The sequence below is a fragment of the Acomys minous genome (genome assembly GCF_964271855.1).
Source record: "Acomys minous genome assembly, chromosome: 3".
NCBI classification, from domain to species: Eukaryota; Metazoa; Chordata; class Mammalia; order Rodentia; family Muridae; genus Acomys; species Acomys minous.
In genome coordinates, this window is record NC_140485.1 from 21,289,174 (window position 1) to 21,311,815 (window position 22,642).

Here is a 22,642-nt window from a genome sequence, read left to right on the forward strand (position 1 = left end):
GGGGAAGGCCCTCCATCAAAGCCCAGCTGGATGTTTACATGGCTCCCTGCCTCATTTACCATTTTTCCGTTCCCACTACAACACAAGCCTTGTTCGGCTCCCAAGACACACCGATTCCACTCATTGTGCTGTGCTCGGCCCAAGCCCGGCTACCCTGAGCTTACCCCACAAGCTGCGGCAGCACCATTAGCCCCATCTCTTCCCAGTCTGGAGTCTCCCCAAGGCCCTGTCCCCCGGAGGGAAGTCCTGAGGACCTCACCTCCTGTGGATGGGCAGCAGGGTGTGTCAGTTTTCTCCCTGTCCCTGATCAGCACGCCTTCTCTTTCCTACTCAGCTTCCCAGGGTCCCACACTCAGGCCCCATGTCACAGGTGGCTTCGGAGGGAATATATACTACCCCCCAACACTATCCCTAGGGAATCCTGTTTTCTAAGCATTAGGGACACAGGGTTTTGTAAGTCACACCCAAGTGCCCTACATAGAGCAAACTTTGTCTGGGACAGCCAAGGTCTCAAGTCAGAGAAATAACCTAGGACCTTTCAGAAAGACAGGAGCAGAGGACATAAAATGTTAACATTGGAAAAGCAGCAGTCCCTATCTCTGGGGCTAGCAGTGGGACTAGAGGGTGTCTAAGCTCTCACAGTGTTGGGTTCCCCATCCCCAAATCTGACATTGACCACATCTCAGGACAAACTGAGCCCCACACGTGGAGAGCCACACCCAGGCTCTGTTCAATGGACTATACTGTAACTCTCACCAATTTCTCCTCAAAATGCACAGCTCAGAACTCAAGGTGTGCCTTAAGAGTCTGACTTAGAGCCGGGCAGTGGTGGCACACATCTTTGAGCCCAACACTTGGGAGACAGAGGCAGGTGGAACTCTATGAGTTTGAGGCCAGCCTGGGCTACAGAGCTGTTTCCAGGATAGCCAGGGCTACACAGAGAAACCCTATCTCAGGAAAAAAAAATCTTACTTAGTTCACAGCTGGTCCTCCTTGGGGCACCAGCAATGCCCATTTCCTTTACTTCCCTGGTGCCTCTGTGCCTTTCTCTACCATCTCTGATGCAGCTATCCATCACTTCCCAGTCATTTGTTCATAGAGGGAAAAGATGCACTTTGTAAAAGATGTCTGGGGGGCTGGAGAGATGGCTCAGCGGTTAAGAGCACCGTCTGCTCTTCCAGAGGTCCTGAGTTCAATTCCCAGCAACCACATGGTAGCTCACAACCATCTATCATGAGATCTGGTTCCCTCTTCTGGTGTGCAGGTGTACATGCAGGCAGAAGACTGTGTATGTAATAAATAAATCTTTTTTTAAAAAAAAAGATGTCTGGTGCTAGAGAGATGGCATAGTGGTTAAGAGCACTGTCTGTTCTCCCAGAGGTCCTGAGTTCAATTCCCAGCCACCACAGGGTGGCTCACAACCATCTGTAACGAGATCTGGTGCCCTCTTCTGGAGTGCAGGCATACATGCAGGAAGAACCTTGTATATGTAATAAATTATTTTTTAAAAAGATGTCTGAATCCTGTTTCATGTACTGGTACACAAAGGTGAACATGTGGAAACCTGGCTGAGTGCCCCTTTGCCATCTCACACTACACCCCTGTGGCCTGGCTTCCGTTCTGTTACTTGTACCCCAAAGCTCCACGCGATGTTTCATCTATCTTCTTCCTGCATTAAAGACAGTGAAGCTACCCCAGCGCCCAGCCTTGTCCTGGATAGGCTGGCCTGCAGGAAAGCAAGCCTGAGGGGGAGGCTAGACCCTCCCTTCCACCCAGCCTGGACCTCTACATCCCATAATAGGGCCGGGCTAGTACAGATGCACTGCGTGATGGTAGCTCTATGTGGGCCCACTTGAGGGAACTGCCCAAATCATGGCTCTCGACCTGTGAGTTGAAACCCTTTGAGGCCACACATCAGATATCCTGCATATCTTTACAGTATGAGTCATGAGAGTAGCAAGATTACAGTTAGGAAGTAGCAACGAAGTACTTTTATGGTTGGCGGTCACCACAACATATGGAACTGTATCGAAGGGTCACAGCACTAGGAAGGCTGAGAAACACTAGCCTAAACAATGACTCCAAGAACAGACACATTTAAGGGACAGGTAGATGGGAGAGCCCTGTGCTAAGACAACTGGCCGTTTAAGAATCACAGAAAAGAGAAGCAGAGAAAAGCACTTGGAGGCTGAGGTACGAGCTAGAATCTGCCGCCCTAGCTCAGGGAACGCCTGGGGCACACAGAGCAAAGGGCGGGTTCTCCTGCAGGGCTGTCAGGGACATACAGCCCTGACAGAGATAGACCTCTACACGATGAAAGAATAATTCTCGGGGTCTGACTTTCACACGAACTCTGGTGCCCCATATTTGACCACATCCCCTGGATGGGGAGGCCTGGTGGCACTCAGAGGAAGGATAGCAGGCTACCGAGAAGAGACTTTGATACCCTATGAGCATATACAGGGGGAGGAGGTCCCCCTCAGTCACAGTCATAGGGGAGGGGAGTAAGGGGGAAATGAGAGGGAGGGAGGAATGGGAGGATGCAAGGGATGGGATAACCACTGAGATGTAATATGAATAAATTAAAATAAAAAACTTAAAAAAAAAAAAGAATTCTCTACCAGGTTTGTGGTAATTTGTTACAGCAGCCACAGGACGCTGATACAGCATTAAAAAAAAAAAATCACCTCTGCTCTCTGAACTGAACTTCATTTGCTGCTGTTCCCATGTGTCTCAGCTTTGTTTCTTCACTTCTGTTTACAGTTGAGCAAAGGAATCCTCACATTGCTAATGGAGGTTCGCCTCTTCTCCCCTCCTCAACTCTTATTTCCCTCCCTCTCCTTCACCCACCTTCTTCTCCCCTCCCCTGCCCAGTGTGCACCTTACAGATGTAAGTCTACACCAGACAAAAAGGCTGACTGGGTTGGATGGGTCTGAGAGAGGGGAACAAGTTAGAGGATTCTCAGGGAGTTTAACTCAAGTGAGTGAAGAGACGGTTAAGTTTTTTTGTAAGTTCAAGAGCGCTTTAATATAAAATGGTGAGCCTGTGGCACAGAACAATTCGTTATATACTTGAACGTTGCTGGCGCAGGTTTTATTTACTGATTTGTAGACCTCTCTTTCAGAGATTGGGTCACCAGTCAGTGACAAAGTTGAGGAAAAATGTAAAAGCCACAGGAGATGCTCATGACCCAGTGTGCAGAGAACCACCCTCTGCCCTCTGCCCGTGTGCGGGCGGGCGCGCGCGCGCGCACACACACACAGGAGACAAGTCATCTGGATTCGATTTATCCTGTTCAGAGGCAGGATTTGTTTTCCTAACATGAGGAGGAAGAGGGAGGGACCCTCGGAGAGTCACATTTGCGTACACGGATTCAGCCAGAGGTCAGAGGGAGGAAGAGTCGCTGCCTGAGTTGGGACCCCTCCTGGACTGGGATTATCACACTTGTTAGCAGTCGTTGGTTTCTCACCTGTAAAGGCAAAAACAACTGGTCACAATTCGCTGGTGTACCCAGAAGTGACAATTAAGAAAAAAAAAATCTACCCAAATGATGTCCCTTCCAAAATCTGCATTGGCAGTGTCTTTTGTGTTCCCAGAATCCGCTCCCCTGGGTGGTAGGCAGCCTTGGCCGCTCAAGTGTGTGAGATATTGCTCTGTAAATCGGCAGCTGAGAGGCACCCTCCTCCAACTCTCTCTTTGCATAAGCCTGGACAACAGCCAACACAGCCTCAGGAAGTTGACCCCTACCTCTTACAAATTGAATCTAACAAGATACCCTTATTTCAACCCACGGCTGCTTTCTTGTTCCCTAGCTATTAAGAAGATAATGGTTTTTATGGGTAAGCGGAGTTATTACCGCCCCCACATAGTGAATGCTTCCAGGGCCAGCACAACCCAGCAGCCACCTTTTCTTTCTTTCTTTCTTTTTCTTTTTCTTTCTTTTTTTTTTTTTTTTCTTTCTTCCACTCAGGCCACTTAGCACAGTCGCACTAGACATTTCAAAGCTGCTTCTTCAAAAATCTCTAGTTCACCCAGTATTTCAAATCTCTGTGGAACCCTTAAAAGTTAGGGATCTGAAAACGGGCATGACGTTAGAGAGCATTTTTACAAGTTAGTATGGCAGAACACAGAACCATGTGACCTGAGGCTCTGTAGCCATTGCCTGGGAAATGGGATGACGGAAGCAGCAGCAAGCAGAGGCACACTTCCTGTGTTGCTCAGTGTGCTAGGTTGCAGGGACCTGTCCTCCAGTGCCTTGTTGATGTATTCTAGGCTGCAAAGCCTGTGAGCCTGATCCAGAGGTGGTGGGGACCACAGATAGGCAAGGCTCTCCCAAAACACAAAGCAGTCTTGACTTAGCTGCTAGTGTCTACGTCACAGGCTGAAGCCTGTGTGGTTGACACAAATGCTATAGGGGCTACGTTTTCACACAGCTTTTCCAGGTGAGGAGGCAGTGGTGACTTACCTGGCCCATTAGCACGACACTTTTTTTTCACTTGCAAACAGAACTTATTATTCAAATTGCCCTATGTTTCCTCTATCCTTGGATGAAAGTTTGTTTACAATCTGAAAAGACAGTACTTTACAGATATAATGTTTCACTAATCTTATTTGAGGATCAGTGACACAGCTCAGTGCAAAAAGTCTGTGGTATGCAAGGCTGGCAACCTGGCCACGATCACAATATAAAGACGGCCAAAAGTAGATCCCACAAAGTCACCTTCCAGTCTCCACATATTTGTGCACCTAAAACCACAGTTGCATTACACACACACACACACACACACACACACACACACACACACACAGGAAAAATTAATAAATCTCACGACTGAAGAAGCATGGAACATCAAATAATACATACACATCCACAGCACATCAAATAATACATACACATCCACAGCACATCAAATAATACATACACATCCATAGCACATCAAATAATGCATACACATCCACAGCACATCAAATAATACATACACGTCCATAGCACATCAAGCCGTGTTGTGACATGTACAGTCGGCTGCTGATTATCCTATTTCATTACATCTCTACCAAATAGATGAATATGGTGCTTTGGATACACATATGAGATATGTAATGTTTTTCATATTTCCTTCTAGCGAGCATTTTAACACTAACTTTGTCAAACCATTTGACAAAACAGGACACATTGGGGGAGTTCCAATGCAGCCTTGACTAAGGACTGACATCCAAATCATCTCAAAGGAATCTGAAATTATAAAAAGCAAAACCAGGAACAACAACCCACCATCCTTTCACAGTCACACTTACTTGGAAAGTATGATCATACCTAGCCTAATATTCAATTAAACAATGGACCACTTAGATGATGGGCATCCTAGTCTATACAATGCAGCAGACAACTGTCTATAACCAAGTCAAAGCACAATGGAAGATGAAGTCACAAAAAGAATTTAAGAACAGCCTAATAAGCTTCAAATAAATTGCCACATGTATAGCAAACTTCAATACCTACTACAAATGTTTCAAAACACAAATCACAACCACAACTGGTGATCTCCACCATAACACTCGAGTAATTTACTTCCTTCAAGGCTAATGACGAAGAGATAAAACAAATTTCTTTTTCCTGAAATTGAAGACAACTGTTCTATCTACAGTCTTTACAAAATCATTAACAAGGATAGTGTTTTTCATTTGTATGAGTTCTTTCCTATTTCCTAACATCCAGATCATATAAAAAGACTTCAAAATATTTACGGGGCTGGAGACATGGCCAAGGAATTAAGACAAATTCATTCCTAGGACATCAGGGTTTAGACAACTTCCTGAAATTCCTACTACAAGAAGATCCAAGGGTTTAATGTTCTTGGGTACCAGCGTTCTCATGCATGTACCCACACAAAGACAACACACTTATTTCACAGGCAGAAACCCATGCAGAGATGACACACTGATTTCACATGATCAAAATGAAAAGAAATTGTAATATAGATTTTTTTTTCTCAGCTGGTGCTTTCACTTGGGAAGATTTAGGAAAATCTGCCCTGCTGCAGGCAATACATCACTGGGGGTGAGCTTAAGGGTTAACATCTGCACAACATTTCTAATGTCTACTCTCATTACTGTTGTGGGCTGAGGAGGTAAACTCCAAGCTTCCCGCCTTTAGTGCCATGTCTGACGCTCTTCCAGAGTCAAGTTCACATGCACATCACCCTAGGTCACTGCATCCCAGCTGCTCCTCACCGTTGTGGGCAGTGGCCACGTGCACACCATGTTGAGACTTAGGAGCTTGCCTGAGCTCCCCTAAACAGCACCCTGCAGCAGAGCCAAAGGATCCGACCTTCTCTGAAACTTGTATGCCAAGCCAGATGTCCAAAGGACCACAGCTTCACAGAGATTTTTCCACATCACCAGCCAGTGGTAGCTTGGCCAGTGTGTCGTCTCTGGAGCAGTTTTCATCCTATGTGGTTGACACTAATGTGAGGATAGCTCCTCAAGGATTTTTCAAAGCATAAACCAGCCGTGACTTAGAGGATGTGTTGTCTGTGTAACAGGCTTCATCCTGTATAGCTAATCCCGGTGCCACAGGGGCATCTCCATGACGAGGACTTTATCAGGGGCCAGTGGCCCTGGTGGGTGAGGATCTGTGTTCCCAGACTCTCTGGAAAGTTCGTGTCAGAGCTTTTCCAGCTCTGCTGGGAGGATGCCCCTCCCAGAAAAGTCCTCTTCTTTTTTCCTATGGGGGTGGGGGGAGAGAGAGGGAGGGAGAGAAGGAAAGAGAGGTTTAGGTTAAGACTACACATCTTGTAAGAAAAAGCCCTCTCACCTTGGAGGTGTCCAAAGGATAGTCCTATTTGGGTCTTAATTTCCCAGCCCAGAAGTCTTGCTTTCCCTTGTACTTCCAACATGTGGTCCTAGGTGCGGACAGCCTCAGCCGTTCTCTACTGCCTACCGTACAGCTGTCTTCAAGGACAACAAAAATCCCAGGCTTTCTGGTACCCTATGGCACCTTATTCTTTGTATGTTCTTCTGTGTGTACGTGTGTGCATGTCTTTGTGTGTTTATTCACGTGTACGGTGTGTGTGTGTGTGTGTACGCATGTGTGTGGAGTTAATGTTTGGATGTAGGCCGTTTAAATTTTTTTCAGGGCAAGACAAGGTTTCTCGCTCATCGGGAACTCACACATTAGTCTGGCTGACCTGCTAAATCCCAGGGATCAGCCTGTCTCTACCACCTAAGTGCTGAGGTTACAAGGACGCTCCATCCTCCTGGCTGTTTGTTGTTGTTGTTGTTGTTGTTGTTGTTGTTGTTGTTGTTGTTTTTATATGGGTGTGGGGGCTAGAACTCAAGACCTCTTGTTTGCTGAGCAATCAGTTTACAGCCTGGGTTACCTCTCTGGCCCTGTACTGAAATCTGTCTTTACTGAAATTTTGACACACCTTGTCCGTCCCCAATCACCCGTCATTCACAGCTCCATCCAGTGTCTAAGCCTATATGTATGCGCTGTGTCCCGAACAGAGGAAGTGGTAGCTCCAAGTCCAGAGTTACACAGTCTGTCAATGCCTCCAAAATGTGTCTGATGATTGTATCAACTCAGTGACATTTAAAATGACACAATCAAGTAATAAACTCCTCTCCCTCCCTAGGCGCCTTAGACATGGACAGCTCAGAGCTGCCTAGCCCTCTGCTAACTGTCAACATGAGCCTGCACAGCAGCCCAGAAGACAGTTACACAACAGCATGTGGGGCCTACTGTTTGTATTCCTCCCATCATGGGAGCCTGCAGACCCCTGGCTGTTCTCCACAGCTTAAGCTAACACTTCCAGACATGATTCAATGAGTACCGCCACAAAGATCAGCTACGACAAGCAAACAGCTTTAAGTGTAACCACGTTGCAGTCAAACTTCTGGATCCTATGAGCTCAGGAATTGTACGCTCTGTTGAGAATTTCTGTGACGGTCAGGTTTCTTGGTCTGGCGACAGCAAAAAACAAGAAATGTCTGTCCCTCTTGGACAGCAAGCTAAATGTGGTTGATGCCTCCACGAGTTGCTTTTTTTTTTTTTTAAAGTACTGACTTTTGCCCTCTCTGATAAACTAGCACAGTAATATCACAGAGTCAGGCTACCACACCAGGGCACGGCCCAGAAATGAAGGCACCTCCCGACCCTGGTGTTTCTGTGTTGTCGTCGCTGACTTGATATGGCCCGTACCTCGTAACCGCCGGTATATTTTCCAAGAGTTCAGAATGAGTAGCTCAGCTCTAGGAACGGACTGCGTTCTTTAAACTCTGCCATACAAAACAGAAACTGAGTTAGTGCCGTCCTAATATTGCTTAAGTAAGAAAGAATTAAATCGGGAGTGGCAGCAACATCTCACACACGATTTTAACCCGGCCCTGTGATCCCACTCTGTATTGCCCTGGAGAGGCAGGCTCAGCTCTTCCCTCCCACGCTAACACACCCAGGATCTCCATGGCCTACATGTCACACTGTGCTGCTCCGTCACTCTGAAGCTTTTAGGTGGGCCACAATAGAACTGAAGACCTGCCTTTGTGGTGTTTCTCCCCCGCTTTAGGGATGACACAAAGGGCTTATAGTCATGGTCCTTGAACTGTTTTTTCAATGAAGAGACTGAGAGAAGAGATGATGATAATTAGGATGCACAGAAAATGTCCACACTTCCCTGAGATGCTGAGATAATGTTGTCCCTGCATGAAGGATTCTAGAGGTGCCTAGAAAAAGAGGTGTGTCCTGAAAATCCTTGTCCTCCTCCTCCTGTAGAGAAAGGCCTGTCCCCTTCTCCAAAGCCAAGTATGTAACAACAAACACCATATCCTAAAGGACAGCCAAGTAGACACTGTGTGTGGTGTGTACCTGTCATCTTGGCACTCAGGAAGCCGAGCATGGCAGGAATGCACGCTCAGAACCTCGGGGAAGCAAAGCATACTTCGAACTTCAGGAAAGGAAAGCAGGGACAGTGGTTGCTTTTCTCCACTCTCAGATCACACTACTGCTTACTTTTCTTCAGTGCGTGTCAGTAATGCTCCCCAGAGAACTTTAGCTAAGATCCGGGGACACTAGTGGCTGTCAGAGCAAGAGCAGCAGCAATACTGTCACCTTATAGGTAGAAACCAGGGATCCTGCTGGCTTCCTACAACACAGTCCCATCCCAGAAGCAAGAAGTGTTCACTTCTATAGTCAGAAACGTCAAAAGGAACATCCAATCAAAACCAATGTGAGCCAGGCATGGTGGCCCACACCTGTAATCCCAGCCCTTGTGGAGGCAGAGCAGGTGGATCTCTGTGAGTTCGAGACCATCCTGGTCTAAAATGTGAGTCCAGGACAGCCAAGGCTACAAAGAGAAACCCTGTCTCGAAAACAAAACCAACCTTAATGTAATACATCATAGCATACATAAAATGCCTCTCTGTGGTGGGACACACTAGGAACTGATAAATGTGTGTATGTTTTGAGGTACAAATTGTGTTTAGCCAGGTGTGCTTTTTTGTCTTAATTCTATCAAATGTGTAAATTATCTCTTCAAAACGCAGTACTTCAAATCACTGAAGGACAGGCAGGATGGCTCATGGCCATAATCTCCAAAGCTTGTCTTTAAATTGCAGAACACCACTGCACTGTGTTGGAGGAGGAGCCATGCAGTAGTGCTTGCAAAACCTGGAGTGGATCGCTGCAAACTTAGGCCAAGCCCTGAGCTTGCTCCCACCTCTGCAGAACAGGAAGCTGATGTGTCCTGCTCAGTGCACACAGCCCTGCAACGTCAATGAAACTGTACTTGGATAACCCCCTCCTGAGCCGTCCTGAGCCCCTAAGATCCTCACAGCCCACCAGCAGCTCTTTAGGACGAGTCTAGACTAGACAAGATCTGTGTCATCACTCTCTCAGTCACATTGCTCTTGTCACTGGGGCTTTAGGTGCTGTTCCCTGGGGACCATTCTGGAACCTTCGATTTACGCTGCCTACCCAAAAATGAATCGCTCAGGGAATGTCATGAGCCACACGGAGCTCCAGGGGGGTGGGGGTGGGGCGGCAAGGGTATAGGGGAGGCCACACGTGTCTGGTGGTTTGCACGATTCTAGCCAGGATAAAAAGAAAACCTCTTCCCCCACATCACTCAATTCGCTGTGGAATGAGTAGAGGAGAGAAATTTGAGCTCAGCTAGATACTAGCGGTTACTGTGTGGTCGACTGCTGTAGTGGACAAAGAACAATAAAAAACACTCGTCAACACAGAGCGTGCCCTCTCTAGCTACCAACCCTTGTAGCATCTGGGCTATGTGGGCACAGGCAATGACACCACCACCACCACCACCACCACCACCACCACCACCACCACCACCTTCCGTTCTCATGACTTGGAACGGCAAGGGCCACCCACATGTAGGCACTGCCAGGACACACGATTAATCCCAACGACACCATCACGTTGCCTACTTCTAACAGCTGTGAGACGCATGAGCACCAAGGATAAGTGGGGTGTGTCAGTCACAGGAGACAGAACGCGCAGGCGTCCAGCGTGAGGCGTCTGCCCATGCAAGATGAATGAATTCCTCGTCTACGTTATCTTCTGGGCAATGGGTCAGAGCCGTGGAGACAATGCTATTCCCCAGCAGCACAACAAGATGGGAAACTTGAATCGGGCTGTATTCCCAACCATGCCTGGGACCAACAGCACGCTTGCGGTGGGCGACTGACGTCTTGATGATCAGGTGTGTGGACCAGCTCCTTCTGCGACAGAGAAAACAGACTGTGTCAAAGCCCGAGGCCCTGTCATCTCCCCTGCGTCGTAAAGAGATAGCACACGCTCTGGTTCAGAGCAAATACATTCTCTCTTCCACCTTCAAGAAAAACCCAAACCGTAATGCTAGGGCTGGCAGGCTCAAAAATCCACCCTTGTTCCATGTCACAAGCGATGTGACAATAAGTAGCATTTTAAGCCAGCCTTTCTGTTATTAGGGAGCCTGCCCAGAGTCCTGTGCGATTAGGAAGCAACTTATACCCATTATTTCTGAATGTCTTACTTCCGTTTACCCCATGCTTGGACTCAGTGTGCCTTCATGAAGACTGTATGCTATTTCATGTTTGATTTTTTTTTTCTTTTCTACCTGAAAATAAGTAATAGTTTCTGTGGGTCTCTCCCCCCTCCCCGCCCCCCAGATTTGAGCAAAAGCTAACTAAAGAAATCATTCCAGATAAGTAACCATAACTGATCACTGAAACACTATTTGATTCAGTTCGCAACATTTACCAGGGCAAGGTCTTCCTTGCTTATGAACATCAGCGCATTTCACTTAGCTGATAAGTAGTGAAGAAATGACAGTTACCTCAGCTGGGTCGGAGGCACTCTCGTTTGCTCCCCTTGGACTCCAAACTCCAATAATCCTACGAGCTTTCTGGATAGTGTCAACTGCAAAAGAAAAGTTAGATGCTTTCCAAAGCTGGGACTGGGCAGACTCTATGTAAGAGAGCTGCCAGAGCCCTGCATGGGCTATGTAAGAGAGCCGAACAAAGAAACTCTGCCATGCAGGTTGACTGACAGCCCTGCCTTTCTCTGGGCTCTTACAGTTGTTTCGCTACGGCACGCGACGTTCCACGTTCTGATGGAGCGGCACCAGTACGCGTTACACGGACAGATAACGTCCTCGGCGAGGAAGTCAGGAAAGGCCTCAGTGAACAACCCAAATCCACCTGAAAGCATTTCAGTTCATCTGACTGGAGAACTTTAACGGCAGCTTTCAAGGATGGGACCGAAGAGCTCCCTGTGACTCGCTGAGTGCCCCTTTCGTGGTCCAAGCCTCCTCTTTCACATCTCTTGGAACGGCAAGAGCAACCCACGTGTAGGCACTGCCAGGACACACGATTAATCCCAACGACACCATAACGTTGCCTACTTCTAACAACTGTGAGACGCATGAGCACCAAGGATAAGTGGGGTGTGTCAGTCACAGGAAACAGAACCCGCAGGCGTCTCTTGTGTCTTATGCAAGTTGAATGAATCTAGTGCCCCTTCCTTTTCTGGTATACAGGCCTATTTGTAGGCAGAACATTGTATATGTTATACATAAATAAATCTTAAAAAAAGAAGAAGAGTTGCGTCTCTCTTCTGTTCCTACTTATCTTTGTGATTAAGAGGTTTTCCTCTCCCAGATGTCCTGGCATTTCTTCTAGCCATACTTGGCTTCCTTGAGCTGCACAGACATCCTTCCACCTCAGTTTTATACACAAGAAGAACATCAAGGTGCTTTCTCGGCTCCTCTTCTCTCTTCTCTCATTTTTTCTTTTTCTTTTTTTCTTATATATGTTTTTCTTTTTTGAGACAGGGCCTTACTGTAGCCCAACCTGGTCTGCAACTCATTACACAGCTCAAGCAAGCATCAAACATATGGGAAGCCCTCTTTGCCTCAGCCTCTCAGGTGCTGGGCTGAGAGGTGTGAGCCGTCGTGCTGCTGGGCTGCTTGCGCAGGCAAGTAAAACCGGTGTGGCAGTTAAAGTGGTTTGGCAGCCCCAGCTAACAGCCAGTATAGAATCTTGGGCCTCGAACATTCTCTGCTGTGTTTGGGGTTCAAGGGTGGCAAAATGGAGGGAGAGAGAGTTAGAAAGGGGAGAAATTAGGGGAGCACAGGGGTGTGTAGGTTCTGGGGAAAGAGATTTCTGGAGCTCTTGGTTGAGTTGTATTGGTTTTTGGTTTTGTTTTTCTGTGAGAAGTGTGTTGACACTTCTGAGGAGCTGGGGAGTGGGCCCTGGGCCTCGTGCTTAGGCAAGTGTTCACATTTTCAAAACTGATGAGCCAGTATTTTCTGTGTAGCACATCCAGAAACTGCTATGAATTCTGCACACGGAAGGGAAAAATCTTAAATATGTTTTCTGTTTTGTGTTACATCTCTTTTGTCATTCATGTCTGCAGACCATGGGTAACTGTAACAGATCATATAGACATTTATATCCATTTCATATTCAGCAGCCTACTAAAGCACTAATAAAGAAAATAATGTTTGTTTTAAAAAATATTTTAAACAATTTTAGGCTTCCTTAATTAGGAATAAAAACAACACAACTTCAAACACAACCAACTTTGAGGAAACAGTCCTAAATCAAGCTATGTAATCAACTCTAACTGGCAACTGCTAATTGTTTTTCTTGTTTTTTCATTTTAAATTTTACTTATTTTAATGTGTGTGAGTGTGTTGCCTAGAACTAGGGACTTGGGGTGCTGGTCCTGCACACTGAAGGGAATATCTTAAATATGTTTTCTCATTCTCATTCTCATGGGTGCTGGAAACTGAACTTAGGACCTCTGGAAGAACAGCCAGTGCACCTACTGGCCGAGCCATCTCTCCAGCGCCCTGTATTTCTTTTAAGAACATCAATCATCAATCCTGTTACCGGCGTCCCTAACTACTTTTTCTGGGGTGCTGGAGACTGAAACTTGGGTCCGGTACTCATTAGGCAGTGCTCTGCTACAGGGCTATGTGCCCAGTGCATCAACAACAACAAAATGCTTTGCATAGGGTTGGAGAGACAGCTCAGACATTAAGAGTACTGGCTGCTCTTCCAAAGATCCTGAGTTCAATTCTCAGTGACAACATGGTGGCTCACAACTACTCTATAATGAGGTCTGGTGTTCTCTTCTGGCGTGCTGACACACATACAGGCACAATACTGTATGACTAATAAATAAATAAATCTTTTTTTTTAAATGCTTTGCATAAAGATCTCTATATCTTGAGTAGCTGTGGGCAAAACACTGTAGGAGAAAGGTCCCCATGTCACAGAAAGCCTGGACTGCCTTTATCTGTCATCTAGCCAGATTCTTTCAGGGCCTAAAGCAAACAGATTCAAGAAAGCTTATATGTTACCAGGACAAAATCCTGGGCGGACAACACAAAGAAGGAAGGGCGTATCTTGGCTCACCGAGGGACAGATTTTAAAACAATCACTTTGGACCAGTGGTGAGGCATGGAGAGTGACAATAAGAGACAGGAAGGGGGACACCAGCCTAACCTCAAAGCCACAGCACCACTGAGCCACTTGGACCCTCCCCGCTTCCACTTTGTCCCCATCACACTATGACCCTGTGAGTACACTAGTCCACCAAGCACACAGGAGCCTAATGGCCTCTATCCCATTAGAAGTTGTGGTGGTCTGCGTAGGGCCCCCCATAAGCTTATATATCTGAAAGCTTAGTCACCAGGGAGTGATACCACTTAGGAGTAATAGGTGTGGCCTTGACACACTTGAGGAATGTGTCCCTGAGGATGGACACTATGGTTTCAGAGACCCATGTCAGGCCCAGTGGCTCTCTTCCTGCTGCCTGCAGATCCTGATGTAGGACTCTCAACTACTTTCTCCAGACCCACATCTGCCTTCCTCCTGCCTTCCTCCTGCTAGGGAAATGCTTTCCTCTACAAGAGTTGCTGTGGCCCCTTGATGCCTCGTCACAGCAATGGGACACTGACTAAGACAGAAGTCCTTCTGCTTCCTGATTGCGTTGAAGCCTCCGTTCCCTGTGCTCGTCGTATGTTTTCCTCATTGCTGTTGTATTTTCAGGGAAGGCGGCATAGCTTTCGTGCTGCCCGTTTGTCTAAAGAGGGTTGTTTGCTTTGGAGTAGTGTGACCAACTGGACCTGCTGGGCTTTATGTAAAAGAAAGGCACTGGAGGAAGGCATTGTAGTCGGGTACATCAGGCCCAAGAACAAGTGTTTGCAGTCGGTCAGCAAGGGAAAGGCAAGGCAGGAATTCAAGACAGGAACCCGCAGGCAAGGAGATGAGGCAGAGGCCATGGAGGAATACTGCTTACTGCCTTGTTCCTCATGTCTCTCTCTCTCTCTCAGCTTGTTGTTTCTCTGTCTGTCTGTCTGTCTGTCTATCTGTCTCTCTCTCTCTCTCTCTCTCTCTCTCTCTCTCTCTCTCTCACACACACACACACACACACACATTTTGTTTGTTTTATGTTTCCTATGAAGCCCTAGCTGTCCTGGAACTGGCTTCGTAGACCAGAGACCAGGCTGGCCTCAAACTCAAAGATCTACCTGCTTCTGCCTCCCAAGTGCTGGAATTAAAGGCATGCGCCACCACCGCCCGGCTCAGCTTGCTTTCCTATACAACCAAGGACTGTCTACTCAGGGCAGAACTGCCCACAGTGAGAGGGGGCCCTCCTATGTCAAACCACTGATCAAGAACACGCCCACCATCTTGCCTACGGGCCAATCTGATGGAAGCATTTTCTCAACTGAAGATTTCCCCTTCCCTCTTGACTCTAGCTTGTGTCAAATTGACAAGAAACCGCCCAGCATGGCTTCCGTACTTATTACGATATATGAACATTTTTGTGATTGTGTATGGAAGGTTTGTCAGTGTAGAGATATGGTATAAAATATGTGAGAGCTTTCAGGGAATTTTTAGCTCAGCATCAAAACTTTAGACAACTTACTTCCATACTAAGCATTCATAACATGAGGCTTAAGACACTAAAAAATAAATAAATAATAAATAAAACAAAACCTGAAAGCCAGACCAATCTCTACATTTTTGTGGAAACCAAGATAACTCACAGCTACCTCAGGCAAGGCTGGCTGGGAGGCACACTAAGACTGACAAGAGTGAGGTGAGCTGGTTACCTTTCTGCTACGATGATAAAGCACCTAAGATAATAAGCTTATAAAGAGTGAAGGTTTCTTCTGCTTGCAGAGCTGGAGGTTTTGTCCGGAGTCAGTTGGTCCTGTTGCTTTGGGGACTGTGATGAGGGTGCACATTGTAGCAAGATGCTCTCCTCATGGCCTGGACAAAGAAGCGAGTGGTAGAGACTGGGAGTGTAGTTCAGTTGGTAGCTTGCTCAGCATGTAGGAAGCAGTGCATTCAATCCCCAGCACTCTATGGAATTGGGTGTGGTGTTGTCTACTTAGTACTGTGTGCTGTAAGGTGCTAGGAATGTGTACTATAGGGTGCTGGATGTTTAGTACCATGCATTGTAGGGTGCTGTTTGTTTGGCTCCATGCACTGTAGGGTACCCCAACAATGGCATAGCTGACTGGCTCACATAGTTTCATATGTTACTATCTCAAAAAGTTTTCTTCTTAGCCGGGTGTGGTGGTGCACTCCTTTAATCCCAGCAGTTGGGAGGCAGAGGCAGGCGGATCGCTGTGAGTTTGAAGCCAGCCTGGTCTACAAAGCGAGTCTAGGACAGCCAAGGCTACACAGAGAAACCCTGTCTCAAAAAACCAAAATAATAATAATAATAATAATAATAATAATAATAATAATAATAATAATAATGTTTGTTTTTAACAATTTAAGTATGTATGATTCCTACTGTGTGTTGCTTTCCACCATTGTGAAGTTAATGAGTGTCATCATTTGTCACATTTGTCAAGCCATGCTGAGCCCACTGTGATGAATAGTATCCCTAAAACCTGAGACAAAATAAACCCCTTTTTCTATAAGTTGCTTTTGTCACAGCAGTGAGAGAAAAAAAATAGCCACTGTCTGCATCACTGCTCAGCCTCCACACATCACCCTACTGTGGTGTTTCGCTTGCTATGTGCAAACTAATAATGGCTTGCCACCGCAATGCCACTGTCAGGTACAGGAAGAGCCGTGTGTCTGTGGGGAGCCTGAAAGCCTATGGAGGAGGCAGGTGTGGTGGGGCACGCCTGTAACCGCAGCACATGGAAGGTGAGGGGGGAAGGAAGAGCTGGAATTCAAGGTCTTCCTCAACATGGGCGAAAGGAGATCCTTCCTCAAAAAAGAAAGACTAGAGAGCCTGTAAATTACTATCACTATTGACTTGCTTCACTGAAGCAGGCAGGAACCCACAAGGGGACATCCCTTCAGCCACGCTCAGGCTTTACAATTAAGTCTCTTCTAAAGGTTGACATAAAACATTAACCCCAGTGAAGCTAAAAGCTGGTCTTTAGAGCTCGGGTCAGTTACTAGGTATTTCCACTAGGTGGCGCGCAGGCTCCACTATGCCGCCGGAAAGCGTCCGTTACAGGCACTAGTTTGCCAGAGCTCAAAAGCTGAGTGCCCCGCCTTGCTTGGTGGCACATACCTTTAATCCTAGCACTCACAGAATCGCTGTGAGTTCGAGGCCAGCCTGGTCTACAAAGTGAGTCCAGGACAGCCAAGGCTAACACAGAGAGACCCTGTCTCAAAACAAACAAACACAACAAACAAACCAAAAAGCTGAGTGCCCCAGACCCCACACACACCCTCCCACCCTAACATCACCCCCGAACTTTAGGGAATCTCTCCAGCCAGTGCTGCCTCTGACTCTGGAGCTCACCCAGAAATGATCCTCTCCCTCAAGGCTTTGCCTACCGCCTCGGACACATGGAGAAACTGAGGTCACAGACAGAAGCTGAACTTGCTTTGGTAAGGGTGGCAGGCTAGATCAGGGCTGAAGAAAGGGAGATGGGTGTCACATGGAGATCCCATCAGCCCTGTCCCTTTGTCACTGTGGGCTGGTGGTGGCTAAGGCCCCACCATAGGGGAATAGCCATCTCTACGTGGAAGCCTGTGACTTCAGACAGAAGTCCCTTCCAGGCCACTCACGCCGTCTGCTCCCTTTGCACTCGGTCTCATCCACACAGGATGTGAAATCTGTACTCTTATGCTTAAACAAGGTAGAAGTGCATGCTGAGGTGGGGACACAGACTCTGGGGAAAGCTGAGCAATGAGCATCGGTAAAGACCTGGGCTTTGTGCCAGGCAGTGGTGGCGCACGCCTTTAATCCCAGCACTTGGGAGGCAGAAGCAGGTGGATCGCTGTGAGTTCGAGGCCAGCCTGGTCTACAAAGTGAATCTAGGACAGCCAAGGCTACACAGAGAAACCCTGTCTCGAAAAACAAAAAAACAAAACAAACAAACAAAAAAAAAAAGGCCTGGGCTTGTGGGGTAAGAAGAAATGATCTCTGGCCTTAAGGAGCTTCCAGACACCAGAAAAGACAAACCAGGGCTGGGGGTTGGGCGGGGGGGGGGGGGGGGGGGGAGAGAAGAGGCCCAGCAAGGTAGCCTGAGGGCATGTTCTAGATGCCATCATGGGCTTACCTGAGCCTGAATCCAATCTCCAGCCTTCCACCCTCCACCTACATTTACTCACTGGGCCAGCTTGCCTTTGGCTTGCAGTTTAACTGTTGAAAACATGGAGTTCCTCAGAAGAGCCTAGTTTCACAGAGTGGAAAATTTTTTTGTCAGAGATGATCTATCTACTGAAGTCTAAACATGGAATTTTACTTTGAACGTCTCCACGTTTCTCTCATGTCACAAATTTACAAGTCGGAAAAAGTCACTCATTTTGGCAACGGACCACCTGCAAAGCATGTGTGTACGCAAACACAGATGGGCAGGTGTGCACACAGCTGGGTGAGTACACACATGGCGTCTGCGAAGCTGCTAGGTCTGGCCCAGCAGAGTCCCCTAGGGCCTGTAGTGCCGAAGAGAGGTTCAGAGAAACAGGACTGTTGGATCCACCGGAGGTGTGGTCAGTGAGCCCGGGGCAGACAACACCTAGTGGTGGTTTGAAACAGAACGCCTCCCAGAGCCTCACTATCTGAATGCTTAGTCACCAGGGAGTGGAACCATTTGAGGATTAGGAGGTGTGGCTTTGCTGGAGGAGGTGTGTCTCTGGGGGTGGGCTTGGAGGTTTCAAATGCCCAAGCTCCAATCCCCACCCCCACCCCCGTCTCTCTGTCTCTGTCTCCCTCCCTGCTGACCGTGAATGAGATGTGATTATACAGCTCTCTAGCACGCCGCCAGCCATGCCTGTCACCGTGCCCCCACTCTCCTGATAACGGACTCTAATGCTCTGAAACTGTAAGTCAGACTCCAGCTAATGCTTTCCTTAAAAGAGTCGCCATAGTCATGGTGTCTCTCCCGCGACAGAACAGCAACCAGGACAGTGCCCACAGCATTTTGGAAGAAAGCAGGTGTGTTAGTTACTTCTCTATTGCTGCGACAAAAATATCTAACTAGAGAAACTTAAGGTGTTGGCTCTGTTTTTTTTTACAATTAAACTTTATTATACAACCCAACTAGCTTACACAAGAGGGGGAAAAGGTTAAAGGGGAAAAAGAGTGAACCTTCTGGTATCTGTTCCATGGGACGGATCCCTAGGTGTCTCTGGCCTGCGCGCTGGTCTGGCCTGTTCGCTGACCCTCTTCCCGATCCACGAGCGCTCAAGTCTGGTCTGAACCTGTTGCTCCTCTCCGTCCTCTCAGCCAGCCTGTCTTTCACGTGCAAGGGGCTGTCTCCTTCTCCCATTGAGGGTTGATTAGAAACACAATAGTCCAGGTGGAGTCCCACCCCACCCCACTTCCTGAATTCCACGCCCAGGATGGCTCCACCCAGTCTATCTCAAGGTTAATCTCCAGGAGTATCCGAGGTGAGTCCAAGGGCAAAGCCCGCCAAGACTGCTTTCACCTGTGACAAAGCTTACACTCCTTCCCACATTAAGGGCAGTTTTATGTTGGCTCACAGGATATGCTGCCCTGGCTGGGAAGCCAGGGCGGGAGGAGTCTGAGGCAGCTCACTGTATTCATACAGGTAGGAAGCATGGATAGATGCCAGGCCTCAGTCTCCTTTCACCTTTTTATTCAGTCCAGGGCTCCAACCTACAGAATGGTATCACCACAGGTAGGGATAGGTCTGGCATCTCAGTCAACCCAGTGTAGAAATCCTCACAGACAGGCCCAGAGATTTGTCTCCTGGATGAACAGAGTAATTGTCAGGTTGACAATTACTATTAACCATTGTGGCAAGGCAAACAAGGCTGACCCTGGATAGACTTGGAGAGAATCATTGTTTGAAAAGTTCTGCTCGGCTCAAGGTCTCTGCTTTTTTTTTTTTTAAGCTGGAATCAAGCCAGCAGATCCTGTAATCCTGTGAACTATTTATTAGACTAAAACCTACACCTACAACTGCAAACTTAAACACTTGCCGTTCTCATCACAAAACAGAATTGGAACCAGAGCCCCACCACTACCCTTCTATAAGAGAAGAAAGAGATCCTAGCTACTGAGCCGTTCCCTCAGGCACAAACAGCTTGCTTTTGCACACCTCTTGCCCCCTGTTTAAAACTACACCTCATGCCAGGACGCTGAAGACAGACTTGGGGGATACCGGACCTCTTTGTTCCCTTTCCCAGTCAAGTACATTGAATAAATCTCTTTCCTCTGCTTTTTGCTATTTCTTGTCTCTGTGGTTGGCATACTAGAGACAGGTGGGCAAGCCGAGTTTGTTGAAACTTCCAGAAGGCTGGGCTTTGATCGGAAACTCCATTAACACTGATGTCTTCTAGAGGGTGATGGCCTGTCCTACCTTATACTTTCCTTCTGACATGAAGTAACTCCCAACAGTAAACCAAAGATGATCAGAGCTCTCTGGGGCTGCTCTGGTAAGTCTGACCCCTGCTGGATATGGATCGGGGTTCCAGACAGTCAGGGGGCAGCAGGGCAGGGTTTGTGTTAGATCGACAGGGAGAGGTCAGAAGATAGCCAGATTTAAGAGGCTAAGAATGCACTTCACACTTAGTTGATATGATGCACACACTCTTTTAATCCAAGCACTTGGGAGGCAGAGGCAAGAGGAACTCCGTGAGTTCAAGGCCAACCCAGTCTACATAGTGAGTTCCAGGCAGGCCAGAGCTACAATAGTGAGACCCTGACTCAAAACAAAACAAAAGGGCCCATATCTGGGGGATAATCTCTTTATTCTTTATTAGAAGAGATTGCTATTGGAGAGGGGGATTTAATAAGGAGTTCCTACTAAGGAGAGGAGCCAGTGTGGGGCATTAGTAGTAACTGGGACCCCAGAGACTTAAAGGTGCCTTTAGCTACTAGAGTTGTATCCCAGAAGCACGGGCTAGGTTTGAGCCTTTCGAGGAAGGCAGTAGAGTCTGGTTGACTTCCAGCTTAAAAGTAGACACCATGATATAATTAGGGCACTCACCCCTGCTTGCTCTCACTGCTCCTTCCAAGTGGACAGATCATCGCACAGCCCTGGGGCCATCTACCTACAGGGTTACCCTAGTCCCAAGCCACGTCCACGGCAGAAACAGCTGCTAACCCAGCGGAGGAGGCTGAGTCAGAGGCGTGTGGCTGAACCCCAAACACTGAGAGGTATTCGTGACTCTTTGTCTCTGGCCTAGGGAAGAGTTTGTCCCTGGAAAATACTGATGTCAGCCTACGAGAGGTCAGGGACCTTCGTAATATGTTGAGACTCAGAGTCATCTGAGAAATTTGTCTCAGACCTGAATTCTTCCGGCTCCATGTTCATTCCTCAGCTGGCCCTAAGAACACAAATGCCTTCTGGGGGTTCTGGAAAGTCCCATGCAGGGGTTTGGATAGAAAGGCAGTCCAAAGTTGGTTCCCAAGTCCGATGGGGGTGTATAAAGATGAAAGTCCAGAAAACAGAAGGGGTCTCAGGATCCCCCCCCCCATAGGATACAGGCTGGGGAGAGAAGACTTTAAGATAACTTCCGCTCATGTTCCTGAGAGATTGCAGCAGAGCCAAGAGGATGGTCACAGTTTTATCATTCAAACTGTCATCAGGAGGCCACCGCAGCCCTTCCTTCAGGCAGTACAGAGGCCTCAAGTGTTGGAGAAGGAAACCACATGGCTCAGGTGTACGGCTCCTCAGCATCTGCACAAAGGGCTCCATACAAGAGACATCTGAACACCCATGTGCACTCCTGTACCACTCACAGCGGCAAGAACATGGGACCAGCCTCAATGTCCGTCAGCAGAGGGATGGATAATGAAAATGTGTCATATATACAAGATGGAATTTTACACGGACATCAAGAAAAGTGAAATTTGCAGAAAAATGGTCGGAACTAGAAATAATTTATATTGTCAAATGACCCTGGCTCAAGTGGACAAAAATTCTCTGTCTTCTGTCCTATGTGACTCCTATGTAATAAGGATGCAGGAGTAGATGTAGGCTATGAAAGTAGTCAGGAGACCATGACAGAGGAGCCGTGGGTGCTGAGAGGGGAAGGCAAAAGTCACACGTGACAGGAGCAGGGAAGGGAAGCTACTGAGGAAAGTATGGGCATGTGGGGAGGATGTGGAGGAAGCTGGGGGAGAAACAGCAAAACAAATTCTGTTTGAAAATGAAACTTAACACTTTGTGAGCTAATAAACAAGTTTTTAATTAAAAAAAATAAAAACAAAAACTAAACCAGGGCCGGGCGTGGTAGCACATGCCTTTAATCCCAGCACTCGGGAGGCAGAGGCAGGCTGATTGCTGTGAGTTCAAGGCCAGCCTGGTCTACGAAGTGAGTCCAGGATAGCCAAGGCTAACACAGAGAGACCCTGTCTCAAAAAGCAAAAAATTAAAAAATAAAAATAAAATAAATAAAACCAAACCACCATCCCCCTCACTCCTCTCCACTTGAGGCAGTCAGGAACACTGGCCCCTAGCCCTGGTGCAGGAGGTGCAGATGAGCTGGCCCTGAGGGCATGAAAGCCAGAGAACTGACCCTACCACCACCACAGCAGCATTGGGCAGGCGATAACCAGGATCGTGCTGGAGAGCTCGCCCTGGTTGTGCAGGTGGCCAATTCAGGAGAGCCAAGCAGCTTAGCTACCGTCCAGGCCCAGATCCAGAGCTTTGAGTTGGCCAACCCCAAAATCTACAT

At 47.5% G+C, this 22,642-nt stretch overlaps 1 protein-coding gene across 3 annotated transcripts; it reads right to left on the minus strand.

Annotated features, from left to right (window-relative positions):
• Positions 1–3,391: 3,391 nt before the first annotated feature.
• LOC311593368 (uncharacterized protein) lies at positions 3,392–19,323 on the minus strand. Of its 3 annotated transcripts, XR_014777667.1 has the most exons (6): positions 19,083–19,313; positions 11,332–11,414; positions 10,442–10,735; positions 8,202–8,278; positions 6,233–6,725; positions 3,392–3,470 (listed from the first exon to the last, which is right to left on the minus strand). XR_014777667.1 is itself a non-coding variant. In XM_084774591.1 (5 exons), the coding sequence occupies exons 2-4, from the start codon at positions 11,703–11,705 to the stop codon at positions 10,489–10,491; spliced, it is 465 nt and encodes a 154-aa protein (XP_084630717.1). In that variant the 5' UTR covers positions 11,706–12,922; positions 19,083–19,318; the 3' UTR covers positions 8,201–8,278; positions 10,442–10,488. The 3 variants fall into 3 exon arrangements, 1 of the variants encoding a protein (XP_084630717.1); XR_014777668.1 differs by lacking the exons at positions 3,392–3,470; positions 6,233–6,725 and adding an exon at positions 11,571–12,922 and having other exon boundaries at positions 8,201–8,278; positions 10,386–10,735; positions 19,083–19,323; XM_084774591.1 differs by lacking the exons at positions 3,392–3,470; positions 6,233–6,725 and adding an exon at positions 11,571–12,922 and having other exon boundaries at positions 8,201–8,278; positions 19,083–19,318.
• Positions 19,324–22,642: the final 3,319 nt, after the last annotated feature.